The 18,235-nt window shown below is 42.4% G+C and overlaps 1 protein-coding gene across 1 annotated transcript in view; it reads left to right on the forward strand.

Annotated features, from left to right (window-relative positions):
• The window catches only part of IFTAP (intraflagellar transport associated protein), a 299,298-nt gene extending 282,517 nt beyond the window's left edge, over nucleotides 1-16,781 (forward strand). Inside the window, exon 7 of the mRNA XM_078684338.1 lies at nucleotides 14,707-16,781. Coding sequence (XP_078540464.1) covers nucleotides 14,707-14,835 — 129 coding nt within the window. The 3' untranslated portion in view covers nucleotides 14,836-16,781. The remainder of the gene's footprint in view (nucleotides 1-14,706) is intronic.
• Nucleotides 16,782-18,235: the final 1,454 nt, after the last annotated feature.

An 18,235-nucleotide genomic window follows, 5' to 3' on the forward strand; every position in this document is an offset into this window, starting at 1 on the left:
TAGTCTCCGGTTGTGATTCACTATTTGAACCAGTTTCGAAGTTCATCGACTTCTTCCTAAAACCCTTTCTGTTACACGTAAAATCCTATGTACAGGACACTACAGATTTCATTAACAAGCTGGCACTGCTACCTTTTGAAGAAAATCAAGATCATCTGGTTAGTATGGACATTACATCCCTATACACCCAGATCCCTCAGGACGAGGGACTGGAAACATTAAGACATTTTCTAAATAAAAGAGAGAGACCATTCCAAATACCGACTGAATTCATCTTGGACTTAGCAAAACTGGCACTACAAAGAAATTACTTCAAATTTAGGGAGGATTTCTATTTCCAAATTCGTGGCGTAGCCATGGGCTGCCCTTTTGCGCCAGAATTGGCCGTCCTTTTCATGTGCCAATTTGAAGAAAAATACATTTATGAGAATAACCCTTTTGGACAATGGATCGGAGGGTGGCTCCGGTATATAGACGACATTTTTTTCACATGGTCTGGATCGGAAGAACAATTGTCAGATTTCCACCAATGGCTCAATAACAGGACTGAGTATATCAAGTTTAGTATCCAACATTCCAAACACCGATTACCCTTCCTTGACGTGGAAGTATATTGTGCGGACGGAGTCTTAGTTACCACATTGTATAAAAAAGAAACAGACCGCAACAAAGCATTGCATTTTTCTAGTTTTCATCCCAGAAGCCTGAAGGAAAATTTACCCCTGGGACAATTCTTGCGCATTCGCAGGAATTGTTTCTTTAAAGATAAATATATGCACCACGCCAAGGCACTATCAGAGAGATTACTCAGCCGTGGATATCCGGAAAAACTTCTAAAACGAGCTTTGAAAAGAGCATGGTGGACGCCTAGAGACACACTTCTCACCAAGAAAGAAAAACCCGACCAAACTAGAATAGTTTGTGTTTCAACATTCTGTCCAACTTCAAATTGGCTGAAGAAAGAAATATGCAAGAACTGGCATTTGGTTAAAAGTTTGGACAGTCAACTGACAGAATTGCCACTGTTTGCATTCAAGAAGGATAAAAGCTTGGCAAACCATATAGTTCGAGCAGCCATGCCCAAACAAGCACCTCTGTCAATGAGAGAATATCTGAATTTACCACCCATTACAGGTCACCATCAATGTGGGACATGCGTATGTTGCCCATTAACGATAGAAGGCGACTTATTCCAACACAATGGGATTTCTTGGAAGCACTGTAAGTTTACAAATTGCAAGACAAAGTTTGTCATTTATGGTATATTGTGTCCATGCAATAGGCTATATATAGGCAAGACAAGTCAAGAAGTGCGACAAAGGATCAGCCAGCATAAATCGAGGATAAAAAATGCAATTCTCACGGCACCCCTTGTACAACATTGGATTGACTATGGACATACAGAAACTGACATAAAATGGACAGTGATCTCAAAGGTGGAACCGAACCAGAGAGGAGGTGACCTGGAGGCCAAACTGTCCACACGGGAAGCGACACTTATTCTAAAATATAACTCTGCAGTTACAGGATTGAATGAGATGTCTGAGTTATACCATCTGTAAACCCGATTACTTTAACTATCTTCACCAAGATTATGTGCCTTATCTGTTTTGGACGCCCTGTTATCACCAATTAATAGGACTAGCAGCCCAACTCCCCCTTCCCGAGCTCCATGTGTTCAATTCATTAGTCAAGGACGCCCTGGCACTGTCCTGCATAAACATCATAAATAGGATGCACCATTTCGCCCATGTCAATCCTGGAATCGAACAATTAGACTGAGAAATCCAAAAAGAATTTTAGTCTGCACGTGCAATTGCAATATTTAAAAGTGGCATATTATTTTATAATATGAACCGGACAAGGGGCACTGAAATAATTCCTCCGTCTACCATTATAAACACACATGACACCCGTGAAACCACAAATCCCAGCATTCCCGGATCAAGTCTGTTTCATATGACGCACTTGTTGCGCTTCACTCCGCGACGGCTGATTCAGACACGCCGACCGCGAGAGAGGAGTCAGAAACCTGAATCCAGGTAAGCCGCCTGTGAGTCCCTGTCCGTTTTGATCAATCACCGCTGCTCGCTTGAACAGCACCGAGCAAGCTAGTTACTATTCCGCATTCGTCTCTCTGTAGGGTGAACAAAGGTGTTTTGCAACCTGAAATTGAAAGGAGAAAAGAAATATGAAAAATGCTCGTTTACAGACTTCTGTATGAAGGTAGGAGCACTTGCCAGCCCCCTCCAAAACAGTAGTTTAATAAGGCACCGTGTGGCATCTGACAGTAGATTTCTCTTTACAGCTGAGAATTTCAAGTGTACCCACGTTAATATTGGATTTGAGAAGAAATTAATTGTTTCTTCAGAAGATAAGGTATTTCTCTTCGTTTTGCTGGTCTGGAGACAAGTTGAAGGTCTGCTCAAATTTCTATTTTAGTAAGACGTTGCTCTTTTGTGTTTTGTCGTTGCAGGTTTAATTACCGGCTAGGTCCTGAGGAGAAACCCCATTCTAAAGGGGCTTCGAAACGCGTCGACCTTGTTGTTTCCGTTGTTGTGAATTTATTTCATTATTAAGTGGCCAATCTTGCAGAAGTGATTATTGTCTATTCATTGAGCGAAAATGTTACTGGTTAGATGGCCTGTTATATCATACACTCGATAGTGATTTAAAATAGTACTAGTGCCCTACCATTCTCCGAGTACCATGCTATTCGCCTTCTGGTTAGGACACTTTTTTTCTTAATAACAACATCAACTTATTTGTTTGTAAATATTAGGATAATTTCCTTCACCGCGCACTGTATGTGTTGTTGTGTCGTTTGTCTACTCATTTTTTCGATTTGGATGGTTGTATGGAAGACTTGCACAGAGCAAATGTAGAATGTGAGGTTTGAGAGTATTATTGATTTTTGTTCATACTTGTTGTCACTTGCACGTTTTGTTTCACATTGGTTCGTATTTTAAATCACAACCTACTCCCCTCCCAACATTAAGAATCTTTAGTAAAATTAAAAAGTTAAACGACTTTTTTCTAATTCTTTGAGAAAATAAATTACCAAATATTTGAAACACACTGTACTTGGTGGTCTTGCTTCAATTGTTTCACATCATTGGGCATGAAATTTTGTTTATTAATGTGCGCAGCATTGGCAACTGTTTTTGTTTATATTGATATTTGGCGCAGCCTTACTGCGTTTTGAGCCAAACCCTTTTGGTGTTACCTGCAAAGATCGAGCATGGAACTGTATTTCTATGCCCCTGCAAAGAACCAGCATGGAACTGTATTTCTATGCCCCTGCAAAGAACGAGCATAGAACTGTATTTCTATGCCCCTGCAAAGAACGAGCATGGAACTGTATTTATATGCCCCTGCAAAGATCGAGCATGGAACTGTATTTCTATGCCCCTGCAAAGAACCAGCATGGAACTGTATTTCTATGCCCCTGCAAAGAACGAGCATGGAACTGTATTTCTATGCCCCTGCAAAGAGCCAGCATGGAACTGTATAACTGTATTTCTTTTCCCCTACAAAGAACGAGCATGGAACTGTATTTATATGCCCCTGCAAAGATCGAGCATGGAACTGTATTTCTATGCCCCTGCAAAGAACCAGCATGGAACTGTATTTCTATGCCCCTGCAAAGAACCAGCATGGAACTGTATTTCTATGCCCCTGCAAAGAACGAGCATAGAACTGTATTTCTATGCCCCTGCAAAGAACGAGCATGGAACTGTATTTATATGCCCCTGCAAAGATCGAGCATGGAACTGTATTTCTATGCCCCTGCAAAGAACCAGCATGGAACTGTATTTCTATGCCCCTGCAAAGAACGAGCATGGAACTGTATTTCTATGCCCCTGCAAAGAACCAGCATGAAATTGTATTTCTTGCCCCTGCAAAGAACCAGCATGGAACTGTATTTCTGTGTCCCTGTAAGGCACTATATTTCAAAGAGCCACACCCTGTAAGATCTTTCTCTCAGCCATTTAGTGGTTTTATTCTCTTGATGGTCTATTATTCAGATCTGCACACTACTACTGGAGCATCCATGGTGTTCACTTAAGGCTGAATGATCTGATTACACTGCGAAAAATGGCACTCGATAGTGTTTTAACACAACACTGTGCAAACACATTAACAGTAGTGTATTCCAGCACGTTTGTAGTAGCGGTTTTAACCGCTCGAAGGAAACTAGAAGAAACTGCAGTCAATTATAAGATACATGAACCCAAGAACTAAATGCCACTGGTGGGCACTGGCAAGCACCAGTACAAATGTGGCACTGGCGTGCAGTGTGAGGTAAGAGGGCTGCAACAATGCCAGATGCTCACGTAATCCATATACTACATGGTATCCGGCAGTCTGTGTACCCAAGCCTGTCTGTAATTCCTACTATGACCTTCCCTAGCGTCTTTAATAAAGAAACAACATAGATGCCCAAGTGTAATAACCTATTGCAGTTAACCTCTGAGGTCACAATTCCTGTTGCCAGCAGTGACAGCAAACAGCAGGTCACAGGGCATAATTGCAGCAGCAGTTCTTAACAGCAGAGACGAAACATGACTTTTCCTTCTTCCTTTCAGGTCTTCTACATGAACAGCAATCATCAGAAAGTAGTTATTAATGGCAACATGTTTATTTATTGCAGTTTTGGTAATTATATGAAAGCGAATATTTCTGCATGTTTCCACTTTCTACATGTTCACACTATATATATATATATATACTTATACGTTTTAGTGTAGGGTGAGTGGATATACCTTCCATGTAGATCTTTAACTTTGGACTCCTTTTAACATTATTTACTTGTGCTTTATACACAAGTAGAGCTCTACACGCTGTGAAGGGACTCATGATGGTTGAGCGGATCCATACATATATACTGATGGTTAGGCTGTCTTTACACGCTTACTGGGAGCACAGATCCACCTAACGCTGAGTATGAAGTGTTGGTGATGTACACTATTGCCTTCTATTTGAATATTGAATTTTATATGAGTAACTAGGCCTGATAAAGTTTCTGTGTCTCTTTCAGCGTCCAGTGAACCCTACCAGACTATGGTTCCACAAGAACAGTCTTTGAGCTGACTGTATGGGTCTTTTTTTTGTTTTACCTATTCTATACACTATACAGAGCAGAGTGACACATATATTTTGGTCCTGAGGAATGTCTGGAACTTTTTTTAGTTTCACATGACAGAAACATGTTGATCATACTACAGGGTAATATTGATATCTCTATTTCACCTTGCTATTTTTAATCATCCTATTCACCGGGGGCACCAGAATAAAGACTTTTCGCCCACCAGGTGATAGTTTTATTCACTTTTCCTATTTTCCTTTGCACTCTGCCCTCTCTTCTCCGCATAGGTAGTAGTACATATCGTGCTGTAGAATACCCCTGCTCCTCTCTTGCGGGAGAGTCGTAGCCCACACTGAGTACCTTGTGGCCCCAGTGTGAGGAGCGGACCCTATGATGAAGCATGCCACCCTAGGGTGAGTCAGGGTTCTCGTCCTAACACAGCAGTGCTTTTATGGTTCGCCCACGTACATAGTGTGTGTTCATTCACTGTTTCCACAACTTCGCATCAGCTGTTTTTTAAATCTGATTTGTAATAAACTGATTCTAATATCTTTTTGCAACAAATGTCTAACTACTTTTGGTGTGTTTGATTTTACACTACACATTGTACTTTAATTTTTTTTGTCTGCAAACATCCTCTCCCATGTGATAGAGCAAACTACTAAGAATATAAGTAGAGGCAGCTTGAGGGCTTGGTTATGGTGTGACCATGATTAATAAGGGATTACGTTTCTCCTGACATAGTAGGATATTGCAAGAAGCTTTGGAATTCCATGACCTTGGAAAGGAACTCGGACTTGTACATGTATATGGTATGGAACTCCTTGATGACTTGCAATACCCTTATATTGTATGTGAGAGAGTACTTTATCCCATTTGAAGCATAAAGGAATCGTAATATAGCATTCAAGAAAATGACCAAGTGCAAAGACAGAGCACACAAGCCGCAGTTAGAAATATAAACATATCGAAGAGGGTGTATTGCACAAATATCAATTTTTACTTTATTTCGGTTCAAAAAACAGTAACAGCTACTAAAACCAAGGTTATGACTCTGTAGTAGATTCTGCAATTTTATGGACCCAGTGTCTTTATTCAAAGTAATGACTTGTTATTCGCTATACTACTTTTATATGGTATTTATTTCATGTATTCTACCCCACTGCTGCATAATTGCAGACCATTTATGAAAAGAAACGCTAAAAATCATCCTACTGATGATGCAATATTGTCACCAATACCCATCTTGTTTAGTGCAAACAGTTGTCAACGAAAGTATCTATTTAACACACAATTCATATAAGACATTATTATACAGTTTTAATCATTCAAGATTGTAACTTTCCCCGATATTATTTGTACACAATGTGGTCGCCACTTTCCTTAATCTCATTAAAAAAAATATATAATTGTTATATCTTTTGGTTTACCATCCTGCTCTCACCAGGCATACTGCTGGAAGTTCCATATTAAATATAATCCCTAATGACCTTTAAAAAATACATGTAAACCTACTTCCTGATTTAGACCTTCTTTGCCCTTAGTTATCATGTGCACTGTAGGTGTGCCTGCAAATTTAGATTGGGATTGCCTCTATGTTCATCGCTCCTGATTTATATAAACTCACTACTTTTGATAAAGATGAGGCACTTTCATTCTGTCTAGAAGTGGTAAGGCCCAGTATTTACTGGAACATGCTTATTTAAATGCACAAATCTACTCTGAGTTCCTAGCCTTTGAGGAGTGCCTTGAGCTGCCGCCACAGATGGGCGGACATGCGCATACCAAGGCACGCAACACAAAATTACTCAATAGTCTGACTTCTAATTTCACACCTTTTCGTTTGCATATTGTGCAATTGTTTGCATTTAATTATTCCAAGGTTTTATTTCTCCTATCACTTATCCCCGGGGTCTTTAGGGCTGCCAAACGGTGTAGGACAAGGAGGGTAGGACAAAGAAATCTGCTCTAACACCTTCTTCGCTACTGAGGCCAGTGTAGCGGGTCACCAGTACCAGGCATCCTTCACTCTCAGAGTTTTAAGGGTGAATGAGTCTTTGGACAGAAAACACCTGACTTCAGGTCCTAGCCAAAATCATGAAGGGAAAGCGGTCACCCACTTTAGGCACAAGCAATCAAAGGCTTGTAAAGCGCAACTACTCACCCGTAAGGGTCTCAAGGCACTTGTACTGAAAGCTGTCACCGGTACTTAAAGGGGGGCCCCACAGAAATCCTTTTGGACGCTCTCTCGACTTGCAGCTGGTCTGTGGAGTATAGAAACGCCACCTGCATGAGCTCCGTTTCCCTGGTGGGACTCGTGGTCCCAGGGTGCATCGGCTCCTTTCCTCGCCGTCAGAGGGCCTAATTGTCATCAGCTGCTGCTGCTGGGGGAGGCGCTGACATCGCGCTACAAAGCGCCACCTTCCCCCATGCAGCGCGGGGCCCTACAGAAATCCTTTTGGACGCTCTCTCGACTTGCTCTGTTTCCCTGGTGGGACTCGTGGCCCCAGGGTGCATCGGTTACTTTCCTCGCCGTCAGTGGCCCTAATTGTCATCAGCTGCTGTTGCTGGGGGAGGCGCTGTCATCGCGCTACAAAGCGCCGCCTTCCCCCACGCAACGCGGGACGCGCGCGGGTGAAGCCGAGAGAAGCCCGGGACAAGGGCGGGGCCGTCTGCGGCCGTTAGGGGCAGGCAGAGGCTGGGCTGGGCCGGGCCCCCCCTAAGTTCTAGAGAGAGGTGAGTGAAAACAAGTATGGGGAGACGCACAGCTACTACGGGCCCAAAGAGCTCTACTACCACCACTTTTGAAAGCATGCTCGAAAAAGCCGTTATCATGGTTTCCTCGGAAATTGAAATAACCGAAAGGAGACTCTCTATGGGCCAATTGTTATCTTATCCGCATACTTCTGGTGGGGCAGAGAAGGGTAATTCTGCGGTGCCTCTCCCGTTATTGCCTAACGTAATAATTGACAACCCCATCCATCAAGAAATGTTATCTGTGGGTCTTGTGATTGACATAAACGCAGTGGAAAATCCAGACGGCCAACTAGGGCCTCAAGTCAATACTAGTGTTGCTAACCCGGTTTTAACTACCCAAGTTGTGGGGGAGAAAAGGAAGAGAGGAATATCAACAATGACTGGCAGTAAGAGGAAACAACCATCCCACCAAAAATCTCAACCTACTCCTTTGAGTATGTGGAGTCGTGGAGCTACCGGAGTAACTGGTGTAACAACTTCTCATACTGCGCAAATAAACAGCAGCACCGTAGACTTGACAACAATAGAAGCTGCACCCAAACTGAAAATATATCAGCCAATGGCACACATGGAAGACCAAATGAAAATTTAATTGACATTTTAGTGGACTCTGCTTTTAATCGTTTGTAAGATTTAATGGATAAACAATGCTCTTTTTAAACGTTTAGATAGATTAGAAAGCTTGGTAAAGAAAGAGGATGTTAAAAGAAGAGGGGCTTCTATTGTTGAGCAAATTAGGGGGGAACGGCCTTTAAAAAACATAGAGGCAATTAATCAGGGCACTGCAAGGGAAAATGGTAATTGTATGCCCTTCGGTGTTAACAATGCATGGGAAAAAGTGGCAATAACAAGAATTGCCTGTTATCTAATCCTACGCTTAGTTCCATGGCTGGCTCGTTGCCCTTGCTAAATGTACCTGTCGAGAACAGGCTTCCTAGCAATAATTTGTCCCACAACCCCACACCCGCCATTCCTGCATTGCTTCCTCCTGTTCCTACGAAATTGGCTATTGTTTCGAATAGCAACCCCATTTCTGACACACAGGTCAAAAATCCTTTTGAGGAAGTCCTTCATTTACCACCTGAAGCATGTCCTTACGTCGTAGTCTTAGCTGGCGTACCCCCATTGAAGAAAGATCAAATTGAATCTTGGGATCAACTTAAAAACAAGTGCATTGATTGGTTATCCAAGTATAAGGGGTTAGGGATGGAGAATGCTGACGACATCCTGATGGTGCGACAGGTGGGATGGGTGGGACCTTCAGTCGAGACCATCATGGGCGACTATATAGTCGTACATTTCAGGTGTCCCTCCCTGGTGAAATGGTTATTGAAAGGTCATACGAACCACTACATCACCCCAACCCTTATAACTTCATTACTGTTGGGTTATTTCTACAGACCTCCTCAGAGAGTCCGTAACTTTGCCACCCCGACATACACCACATATAACCGGTTCACCATCCTGTCTGACCTGGAGAGTCAAGATTGACTACTGAATAAACCATTGACCACTGTAGCGGGGCCAGTGGAGCTATTAATGACCTGCCCAGTTGACATTGAACCTAGATTTTTAGACCCTATTCAAAACGTTCCCTTGGTGGAACCCTTAATAGCTTGTCTGGTTGATAGAGAACTCAGTCGCCAGACTCCACCCAAAATGTTCTCACGGTGGAATCTTTAATGGCCTGCCCGGCTGTTATTGATCTAAATGTACTTAATTGGAACATTGCAGGTCTAAAATCTAAACTGAACTCAGAGAAGTGGATTAATCTGGTCAGTAACTACGACATTTTAATGTTCCAAGAGACATGGTGTACCAGTGATCTGCTTCTCGAGGGATTTGTATGTTATAACACCATTGTACCTTGCCCTGAAATCGGCCGACCTAGTGGGGTGGTTATCAACATGGATAAAGATTTCAGTTGGGAGCAGCATAAAAGCCTTGGCGACAAACGATGACAATTTTCAGGCTACTATCTATTCACAGGGAGTTAAGATATGCTTAATTACTTTTTATAACAATGATTTTACATCACTACCCAATAGGAATTTTATTAACTTGATTGAATTTATTGATAATTTAGTAGATAAACAGAGGTATGGCAAATTGGACGGAATTTGTCGGGGGGGGGATTTTAATGCACATTTGTATAGTGGAATTGATAACCTTGTCGCTACACCTGTCCGGGCCATTCCATGCAAAAGAGGGGGAGAACTTTACAATCATCTATCCCCTTGGAATTTAATTAATGTAATGGAAAAGAGTGGTGTCGTTTCAGAAAAGGGCCCATTGCCTACCTATAGAGGACGTGGCTGTTCATCCATTATAGACTATGTTTTTATATCATCCTCATTGGTATATTATTTAGTCAAGGCTGAGGTTTTAGGCACTAGTCAAAGTGACCATGACCCAATTTTAACAACTACTAGACTTTTAACTAAAATCATAACCCGGAAGGAAATAGGGGCTAAGAACCTGGTGGCATCGACCGACAATCCTAAAGTGATTTGGAAGGGCATAGATAATAAAGCCCTATTTGCGCGGATGATAAATTCTTATCCCCTACTAGTGGAGACGTGTCTGTCTAGTAGCTGTTCAGGTGTAGAGATTGTACAGGCCTTTACCGGGCTATGCGCCGGCATCAAACACGAAATCTCAAGACCTGTTACTAATTTGAGTAAGAACCCTAGATGGTTCGATGGTACCTGCTCCCCGGCCAATAGAGAACTCCGCGAAGCATTAGTGGATAAACCAAGGGACATAACTTTAGTCAGAGCACTGAGAGCGTGTTATAAGAAAGCAACCAAACTACGCTTAGAAGAGATACTGAAGGAACGGTGGGACACTCTCGCTTGTGCTACCTCACTTAAAGATGTAACTGGGTTTTGGAATGAAGTAAAAGCTATGAGGTCTATGGGATCGAATATTACTCCCATAGGTTGCAATATACCTAGTGAGTCATGGGAGGAACATTTTGCAAGAATATATACAGCTCCCATAATGACCTTTAATAATCACTGCCCAGTTACAAAGGTTGATATATCTATAACAGAAGTCGAAGATGCCATACATCAAAGCTCAGGGAATAAAGCCCCAGGTTCTGACGGACTGTCAATCAATCTCATTAAATCTGCACCTGACTTCTGGTCTTCTCTTTTATGTAACGTTTTTAATAATTTGACCAATAAAACTTTTCCAATCACTTGGTCAACTAGTATTATCGTGCCCATTTTTAAGAAGGGTGACAGATCCAACCCCAGCTGTTATCGCCCAATTTCTCTGATAGATAACACCTTGAAGATTTTGGGCCAGGTTGTTTTAATAAGAGTAGGAATTGGGCAGAAGACAATCAAATTTTAAACTATTATCAGCTGGGTTTTAGGACTAATATCGGAACTGTGGAACAGTGTTTGAACTTAAACCTTATACTAGGTAAATACACTATTGCTCAAAAAGTTCCACTATATTTGGGTTTTATGGATTTGAGCTCAGCCTTTGATTTTGTAAATAGATCACGTTTATGGGAGCTTCTTTTAAATTATGGGTTGGACGAGGCACTGTTTCACTTTTTGGCGTATTTGCACAGAGACCTGAAAGCACGGGTGAGGATAAGCAATGAAGGGGAAGTTTCGGGGGACATTATATTCGGCAGAGGGGTTAGACAAGGTTGTGTTTTAACCCCCCTACTTTTTATTCTTTATATAAATGAACTACACACTTCCTAGTCCAAATTTACCTGCGATGTACCCAAAATTAATGGCAAAATTGCTCCCCTTACTTTTATACGCGGATGATGCGGTCCTTATGGGCCGCACCCCGAAAGCACTACTACTTTAATTACGGGTTTTGTGTCCTTCATGGCAGATTTGGACCTTTGCACTAATTTTAAAAAATCGTATATAATGTCCTGCGGGCCAAAAAAATATCGTATTAACCATATAACATCGGGTAACGATTCCTTAACATGCACTAGCACTTTCCCTTATTTGGGTTAAGTTTTTTCAGACTCAGGCTCATGGCAAGCTCATGTTTCTCACGCCAGAAATAAACTTGGCAAAGCGGTTAATTCTATTATCAGTCTGCGGCAGCCTAAACAAGCAGAGGTGGTGCTACCCCTATTACAGATATATAAGTCTCAGCAGCATACCCTGGCTCGGCGCAGTAAAAAACAGCCTAGCCAGCGTGAAGCTGGAACACATCTTTTTTTATCCATTAGCAACAGATGGCACAAGCATAAAATCAGTAAGGGGGGCACTATGACCTGTACGGTAAGGAAAGAGAAAAAACTGAGTACCGCAAACCTACGATTGTTAGATATATTCCCATTTTGGTGGCATCTAGTAATGAACATCATATACCACAGGAATATCTTAGGAAAAACATCGGGAGATGGAAGAGGAGTTTACTTTTCAGGGATGGCAGCATAAAATACTCACTTTGTTTTCATAGGATTTAATAATAATCTTGAGAAGATGTGCTGTCTATGTGGTACCGGTGGTAAACAAACATTGTTACATTTTTTTTTTCTGCAAATTTTACGCCAGATACACCAAACAGTATTTAATTCCCTATTTTAAGGCACAAGTCATTACTGATTTTAATTTAGCATATCATGAAATACTGCAGTTAGGAAGCGACAAGATGATTTTTCGAGTAAGCGCATTTCTGCAAGCCGCGGTACGTTCACGTGCTTCCATGAACGAACTCTAATGCGACAATTAAATAAGTAATAATAGTTTCCATGGCGCTCGTTTGCATTTGTACCATCTGACATTTAAAAGATTTTTATCGCTAATCGTTAACAGGATCAGGGGAACTGAAAACGATATTTTAGCCTGTTAACCCCCTCATCTTGAAGTGTATTGTTGATTGATATATTGCACTCCATAGCACTTTATTCATAAAATACTGCTGATTTTGCACATTACTCTAAAGCTTATAGTATTCGATCTTGCACTATGGTGCTGCTAGTTTATGCTGCTTGTTTGAACGTATGTATAGCACTTTATTACCAATTTTTTTCACCTGGGTCTAAAACCTTTGAATTTGCACTATGCAAATAATGATGCTGGATTTTACAGGCCCAACCCTCATTTTCCTATTTTTTTACGTCATTTTGTATAAGTATTGGATGATATTGTATATTTATATTTCTATTGGTGGTGATGATCTGTGCTTTTATGAATGAATATTTTTATCCTAATAAAGACTATTTGAATTGAATTGAATCAAAGCTGTCACCTATACTACTACTTATTTAGCTACAAAATTGAGCTGATCAAGGAGGACGGGTTGCTGGCACCTGCCCCGATGTTCTTTTCATTATTACCACCAATACAGTGACTGTTGTCAGTTATCCATAGTCTCTTTAACCTTTTTTGTGAAGATGATGCAAGTTTGTGACAGGTGACAGCTTGCCCAGTGCTCCGCTTGCATTTGCAGGTGGGACACCCGGCCCTGGGATTCCATGGTGTGCAAATGTCTGCAGGCCAAGGAGGAGCGTTGCAGCCGACACCTTCCCAGGTGCCCTGTCACTGTTGAAGAGAGGCTGCTAGGTTAGTGTTGTATAGGTAGGAAGAAGCCTACATCACTCATCCAGGTACAACACAGAGTGAGTTTATTTCTAGTTACAGGTTAGATATCAGGTCAAGTACCCAGGCAGCACTAAACTCCACCAGGAGCTCTTGATGGTTCTAGCTCAGCCTCCAGGTGCTCTCAGATCCTTCCAACATAGAGTAGTGTGATCAGGGAAGAGGAACATTCGACACACCAACAACACCCCATGCACCAGAACACTGAACCTGGACAGGCAACACACAGGCGATCCCACATAGCTGTTATCGCTCTTGGACTCCTTCAACTACTCTCCCTGGAGTCCTCAGATGCAACCCCTCCTTCTCCTGTTTCAAAAGGGACCTGAAACTCCATCTCCTAAACAAATACTTTCATGACCAATGTCACCTAACCTTGTCTTCTTTATCCGAGTTATCTCCTCTCTCTCTGGACATTTAAGGATAGTGGGTGACCGGACTATGTCATTCTCACCTTTTTCTTTTATTGCTCTCTCCCCCTCCGCTGCACTGCATATTTATTTTCCATGCTGTATTTTTTCTGTGGTTTGCTTCCTTACTGCCGGCCTACTCTGTAATGTAATGTCCTACTGCTGTTTACTGTGTGTATGTAAAACGCTCTAATACCTACGGGTCAAGCTAGCACTCTATAAAACTTTTAAAATACATAGAAAATAGAGACAAGACAGGGTTTATTTTATTCTTTTTAATTCAAGGTCACACCATCATGCGCCGTTGACCCTTCTAAAATCATTGGTCTCTTGTTACCTGTACTGCAAAAGATTTCTGTCCGTGCCTACGCTTGGTAAGGCCGCCCACAGCTTATTTTTATTTATACTCAGTGGCCTTCTATTTACTTTAAAGAGCACCACTCAGAAAGCTGCCCAAACCCACCGGGTCCCTTACAGTAGTTTGGTACCCGCTGTGAAATATTTCTCACTATTAACTGTAATGTTATCAGCAGGTAAAATCGGAAATGGCAGATGTACCCTGGGAATTCACCTTTGTAACCTGCAGACAATAAAAATGCCTAATCTCATTAGTTAATGATGTTTGTCAATTGCCACCCTTTTCTTTAGAAAGCTAAAGTTATTGTTCGGCTGTTCGTCAAATTGTATTCATGTCCTCACTGCACTATGGTGGAGCCAGCATATTCTGTACAAAGTTTACAGAATTTGGGTACCTCTTAGACTTGCATGATCCTTTCCTGTGACTGGTGTCTGTATGGAGCACCGATGAATGCCTTCAGTCTTTATGTGCTCACATTAGTCCTTTCTCTGTTTCTAGGTCACAAGAGATGACGTGGAGCCCTTTTCCCTGGACCAGCACTTCGACTATGACAGCGTAGTACTGACCCCCAAATATACTAAAGCGGAAATGAAAGCAATGGCGGAAGCACGCATGGCTTCGGACTGACTGAACAGCCAATGGGACGCAAGCTCTCATCTCTTAAGACCTATTGATGCTAAAACTTACAAAAGAAACTGAGCACATGTTTCTGAAGGTATAATAAAAGACCACTGTGGCCTCGTTATCTTTTGGTGCTTCTTGGCGCTTCTGGATACTGGACCATTGTGCAGATATAGATGGTGCCTCAGCAACCAATATTCCTGTGGTGATTCAAAATTATCTTGAAGATGCATTGTGAGATCTAGGTGGCAGCTTCACGTGGAAAGAAAACTTTCTGTTGTCCTAACTGGGCAGGTGGTCTAGGGGCGAAGTAGCCATCTTTGTCATTAGAGGGCCTGCGTTTACACCTGAATTGCCCTCTTGAAGAGTCACTCCTTAGATCACTTATGGACCAGATTTGGACTCTCCAAGAAACAGGCTCCCATCAAACATTATAAAAAAACTGCTCATTTACACTGGCAAACCTTAACTATGTTCCAGTGCCTCCTTTTTTGCTTCTTAAAATATTCACCTACTCTCTTCTATGACACGTCATGACAATGTCTGATGCTTTTTTTGTAAGTGAATATCACAGTAGGACAGCGCTGTGAAGATCACCCCGACTCCCTGCCAGTGCTTATGCGGCCATCCTCGGCCCCCGCAGGGAGCCAATATAGCAGGGCGGCCCTTTAGTGCCATTTTGGTACCGTCCACCATCGCTCTAGTCGTTGTGTGCTCCTGTAGGAGTTCTCTAACCAGGTCGCCACTGTGGTGTCCTTCCGGTGCGCCAGGTGGGGGCAAGAGATATAAGCCTCCCCCGCCCCTCCTGGCGGTCAAAGCTGCCTGCCCTTGGATCGCCCGTAAGATAAAGCACATATTGCATACTCTTGTATGGAATAAACCTGCAGCAATATTTTCCCATAACAAAAGTTGTCTTGCTTATTTATTCATTCTTGCATGCTCAGGGTGGAGGGAGTTGCTGATAATGGCACTATGGACTGAGTCACCTAAAGTGTCAATCCCAAGATGCTCAGATGCTGTGGGAGGATACTGGGTCAGACATACTGATTCTGTCTGGTATTTCCCCCCCCCCCCTAGTTTTCAGCAATGATGAGAATTAGTCCAGGGAATGTGGAACAGCCTTGTGGTGTCACAGTACTGCTGGGACAACAATTGCAGGTTTTCCACGATGATTCTGAGAACTGTTCTGCTCACATTTGCCTCCGGCTCTAAGCAGGGATCACAGCAGGTCACTGGGCAGGTGGGTGTGGCTACGGCAGGATGAGGAGTTACTAGGTGGAGCGTTTCATACACTACTGGGTTGTGGCAGAGGGCTTTGCCCCGGGTTAGTAAGAGCCTCTGCTCTCTGTCTCTGCCGCTGGGGACTGGTGATCTTGTGGGGTTCATGTTCGCACACAGAAAATATGGGCCTGGTGCTCCCACACCTAGTTATATTTGGCGCAGGAGCTCAGGTCTACATGGAATCATTCTGGCCTGGGGTCAATGTTACAGTCTAATCATAGTCGGGATCCCTATGAAGAAGCCTAGGAGAAAAATGCATGGTCAGTGAGGTTATTTTGCAAGATGGAATTACTCTTAGCAATATTGTGTTAATGTTTTCCTTTGTGCTTGTATCTTTAGGATACAGTTTTGATGAAAATGTATATATTGCAATGACAAAGCTAGGTAGCTACTATAAATATGGCAATGGCAAAGCAACATGGTAAAGTTGGTTTATTAATGATTAAAACAAAAACAAAAAAAGAAGTTTCCAGTGCCTTAATCACTTTGAGTCATTTCGACAAATCTTCAAATGGAATTCATACAGGCTGCCTTATCAGAAGGAGGTTTTCTCATAAACTTAAGGTGCATCTTGGGTTCAGCCAATAAAAAGGAATCACACATGTGCATTACAATAGTCTAAATATGTCCCCAGGTGTTGTGCTTAGTCTCAATAAATGATTCTATGTATACATTACTTGTTATCATGTTGTTGCCATCCATCTGTGACGGTGCAGTCCTTGATCAAAGTCTTCATCATCATGCATCATGCAAGGGGTCCCAGAGTTCATCTATCTACTAAATAACATTGGAGGAGCGCTAGTATTCCAGCTCACGTGGTGTTGTAAATGTCAGCATAACATGATAGTGCTCCATGGATCTGTGCATGTGGGTGCTCAATACAGAAGTGTGCTGTGACTTTATGCGTTGAGTTGTGGTCCTCAAGCTGAAGTTTTTCCTGTGGCAACGCCATACATTATAGACCAGAGTGTAAAAGCAGATCTGTCCACAGAGACCTAATGTAGTGTCTGCGTCTACAGCTTGGTATGCAGGGCTTGAGCTTTCTATGTTTCAGTCTGAAGAGTCCAAACAGTACCAAAATTGGTGCACAATGTTACTTAATGCTATAGAACCGTTGGGTACCGTCCTCAGGAACCTTAAAAGATCGTAGTTGATGTGCGGGACCAATTCATCTTACACAGTCCCTTATTCCGTATACTAGGGCCCGCTCCATCCAATGGCCCGTTAATACCAACGCAGTGTTAGAATAGTTATTGTAATCTTCGTGATCTTCAACTAGAGCAAAAAGAACAATGATGGATAGAATGCAGAACAATGTCATACATTCACCCCAGTACAGAGATCTGGGCCTTACTCCATTGTTTTTTTTGCTCCCATGCCATTCCAGTTTGGACCCAGCCATATGCAAATCAGTCTTGATCCTGCGCCCAATGGGAACAGTCCAGCCGGAACTGCCAGGCCAGGTCCTCCCTGGACTGGAAACAAGCATCCAAGGACCGTTTCTGGATGTCAGCCCTCATCAGACAGGATAGCCTGACTCCAGTGGCATGGAGAGCACGGTACCCACGTCTGGACATACCCGTCCCACTCTGGGTGACAAATGCAAAAAGAACAATTGATGGACAGAATGCAGAACAATGTCAAACATTCACCCCAGTACAGAGATCTGGGCCTTAATCCATAATTTTTTTGCTCACCATACCATTCCAGGGGAGTAATGAGGGGAATACTGAGATATATGGTTACAGATGATGACAACGGGACACTAGGGGATCTTAAACTGGAGACGGTAAAAGAATATCGTTACCTAGGTATATGGTTCGATAAATTACTAAATTGGCAAAAGCTCATACATCAATTTGTGGTCTAAAAATGTTTAACCGGGATTACGGTGATATGTCGCACCGCCCACTTTTGAAAGTCTTTAACGCAATGTTACCCGCACAGGTCTTATACGGAGCAGAAATCCTTTATTTGAGCGGTAAGGGAGCCTGGGGCCTGATAGAAGGGAAATGCCTCAAAAACCTCTTATCTCTACCTCAATCATCTATGGTCCAAGCAATAAGAGTAGAGATAGGCACAATTTCTTGGGAGGTACAAATACAATCTGCGATAATTAGATTTT

The sequence above is a fragment of the Lissotriton helveticus genome, chromosome 3_2 (assembly GCF_964261635.1).
Source record: "Lissotriton helveticus chromosome 3_2, aLisHel1.1, whole genome shotgun sequence".
Taxonomy (NCBI): domain Eukaryota; kingdom Metazoa; phylum Chordata; class Amphibia; order Caudata; family Salamandridae; genus Lissotriton; species Lissotriton helveticus.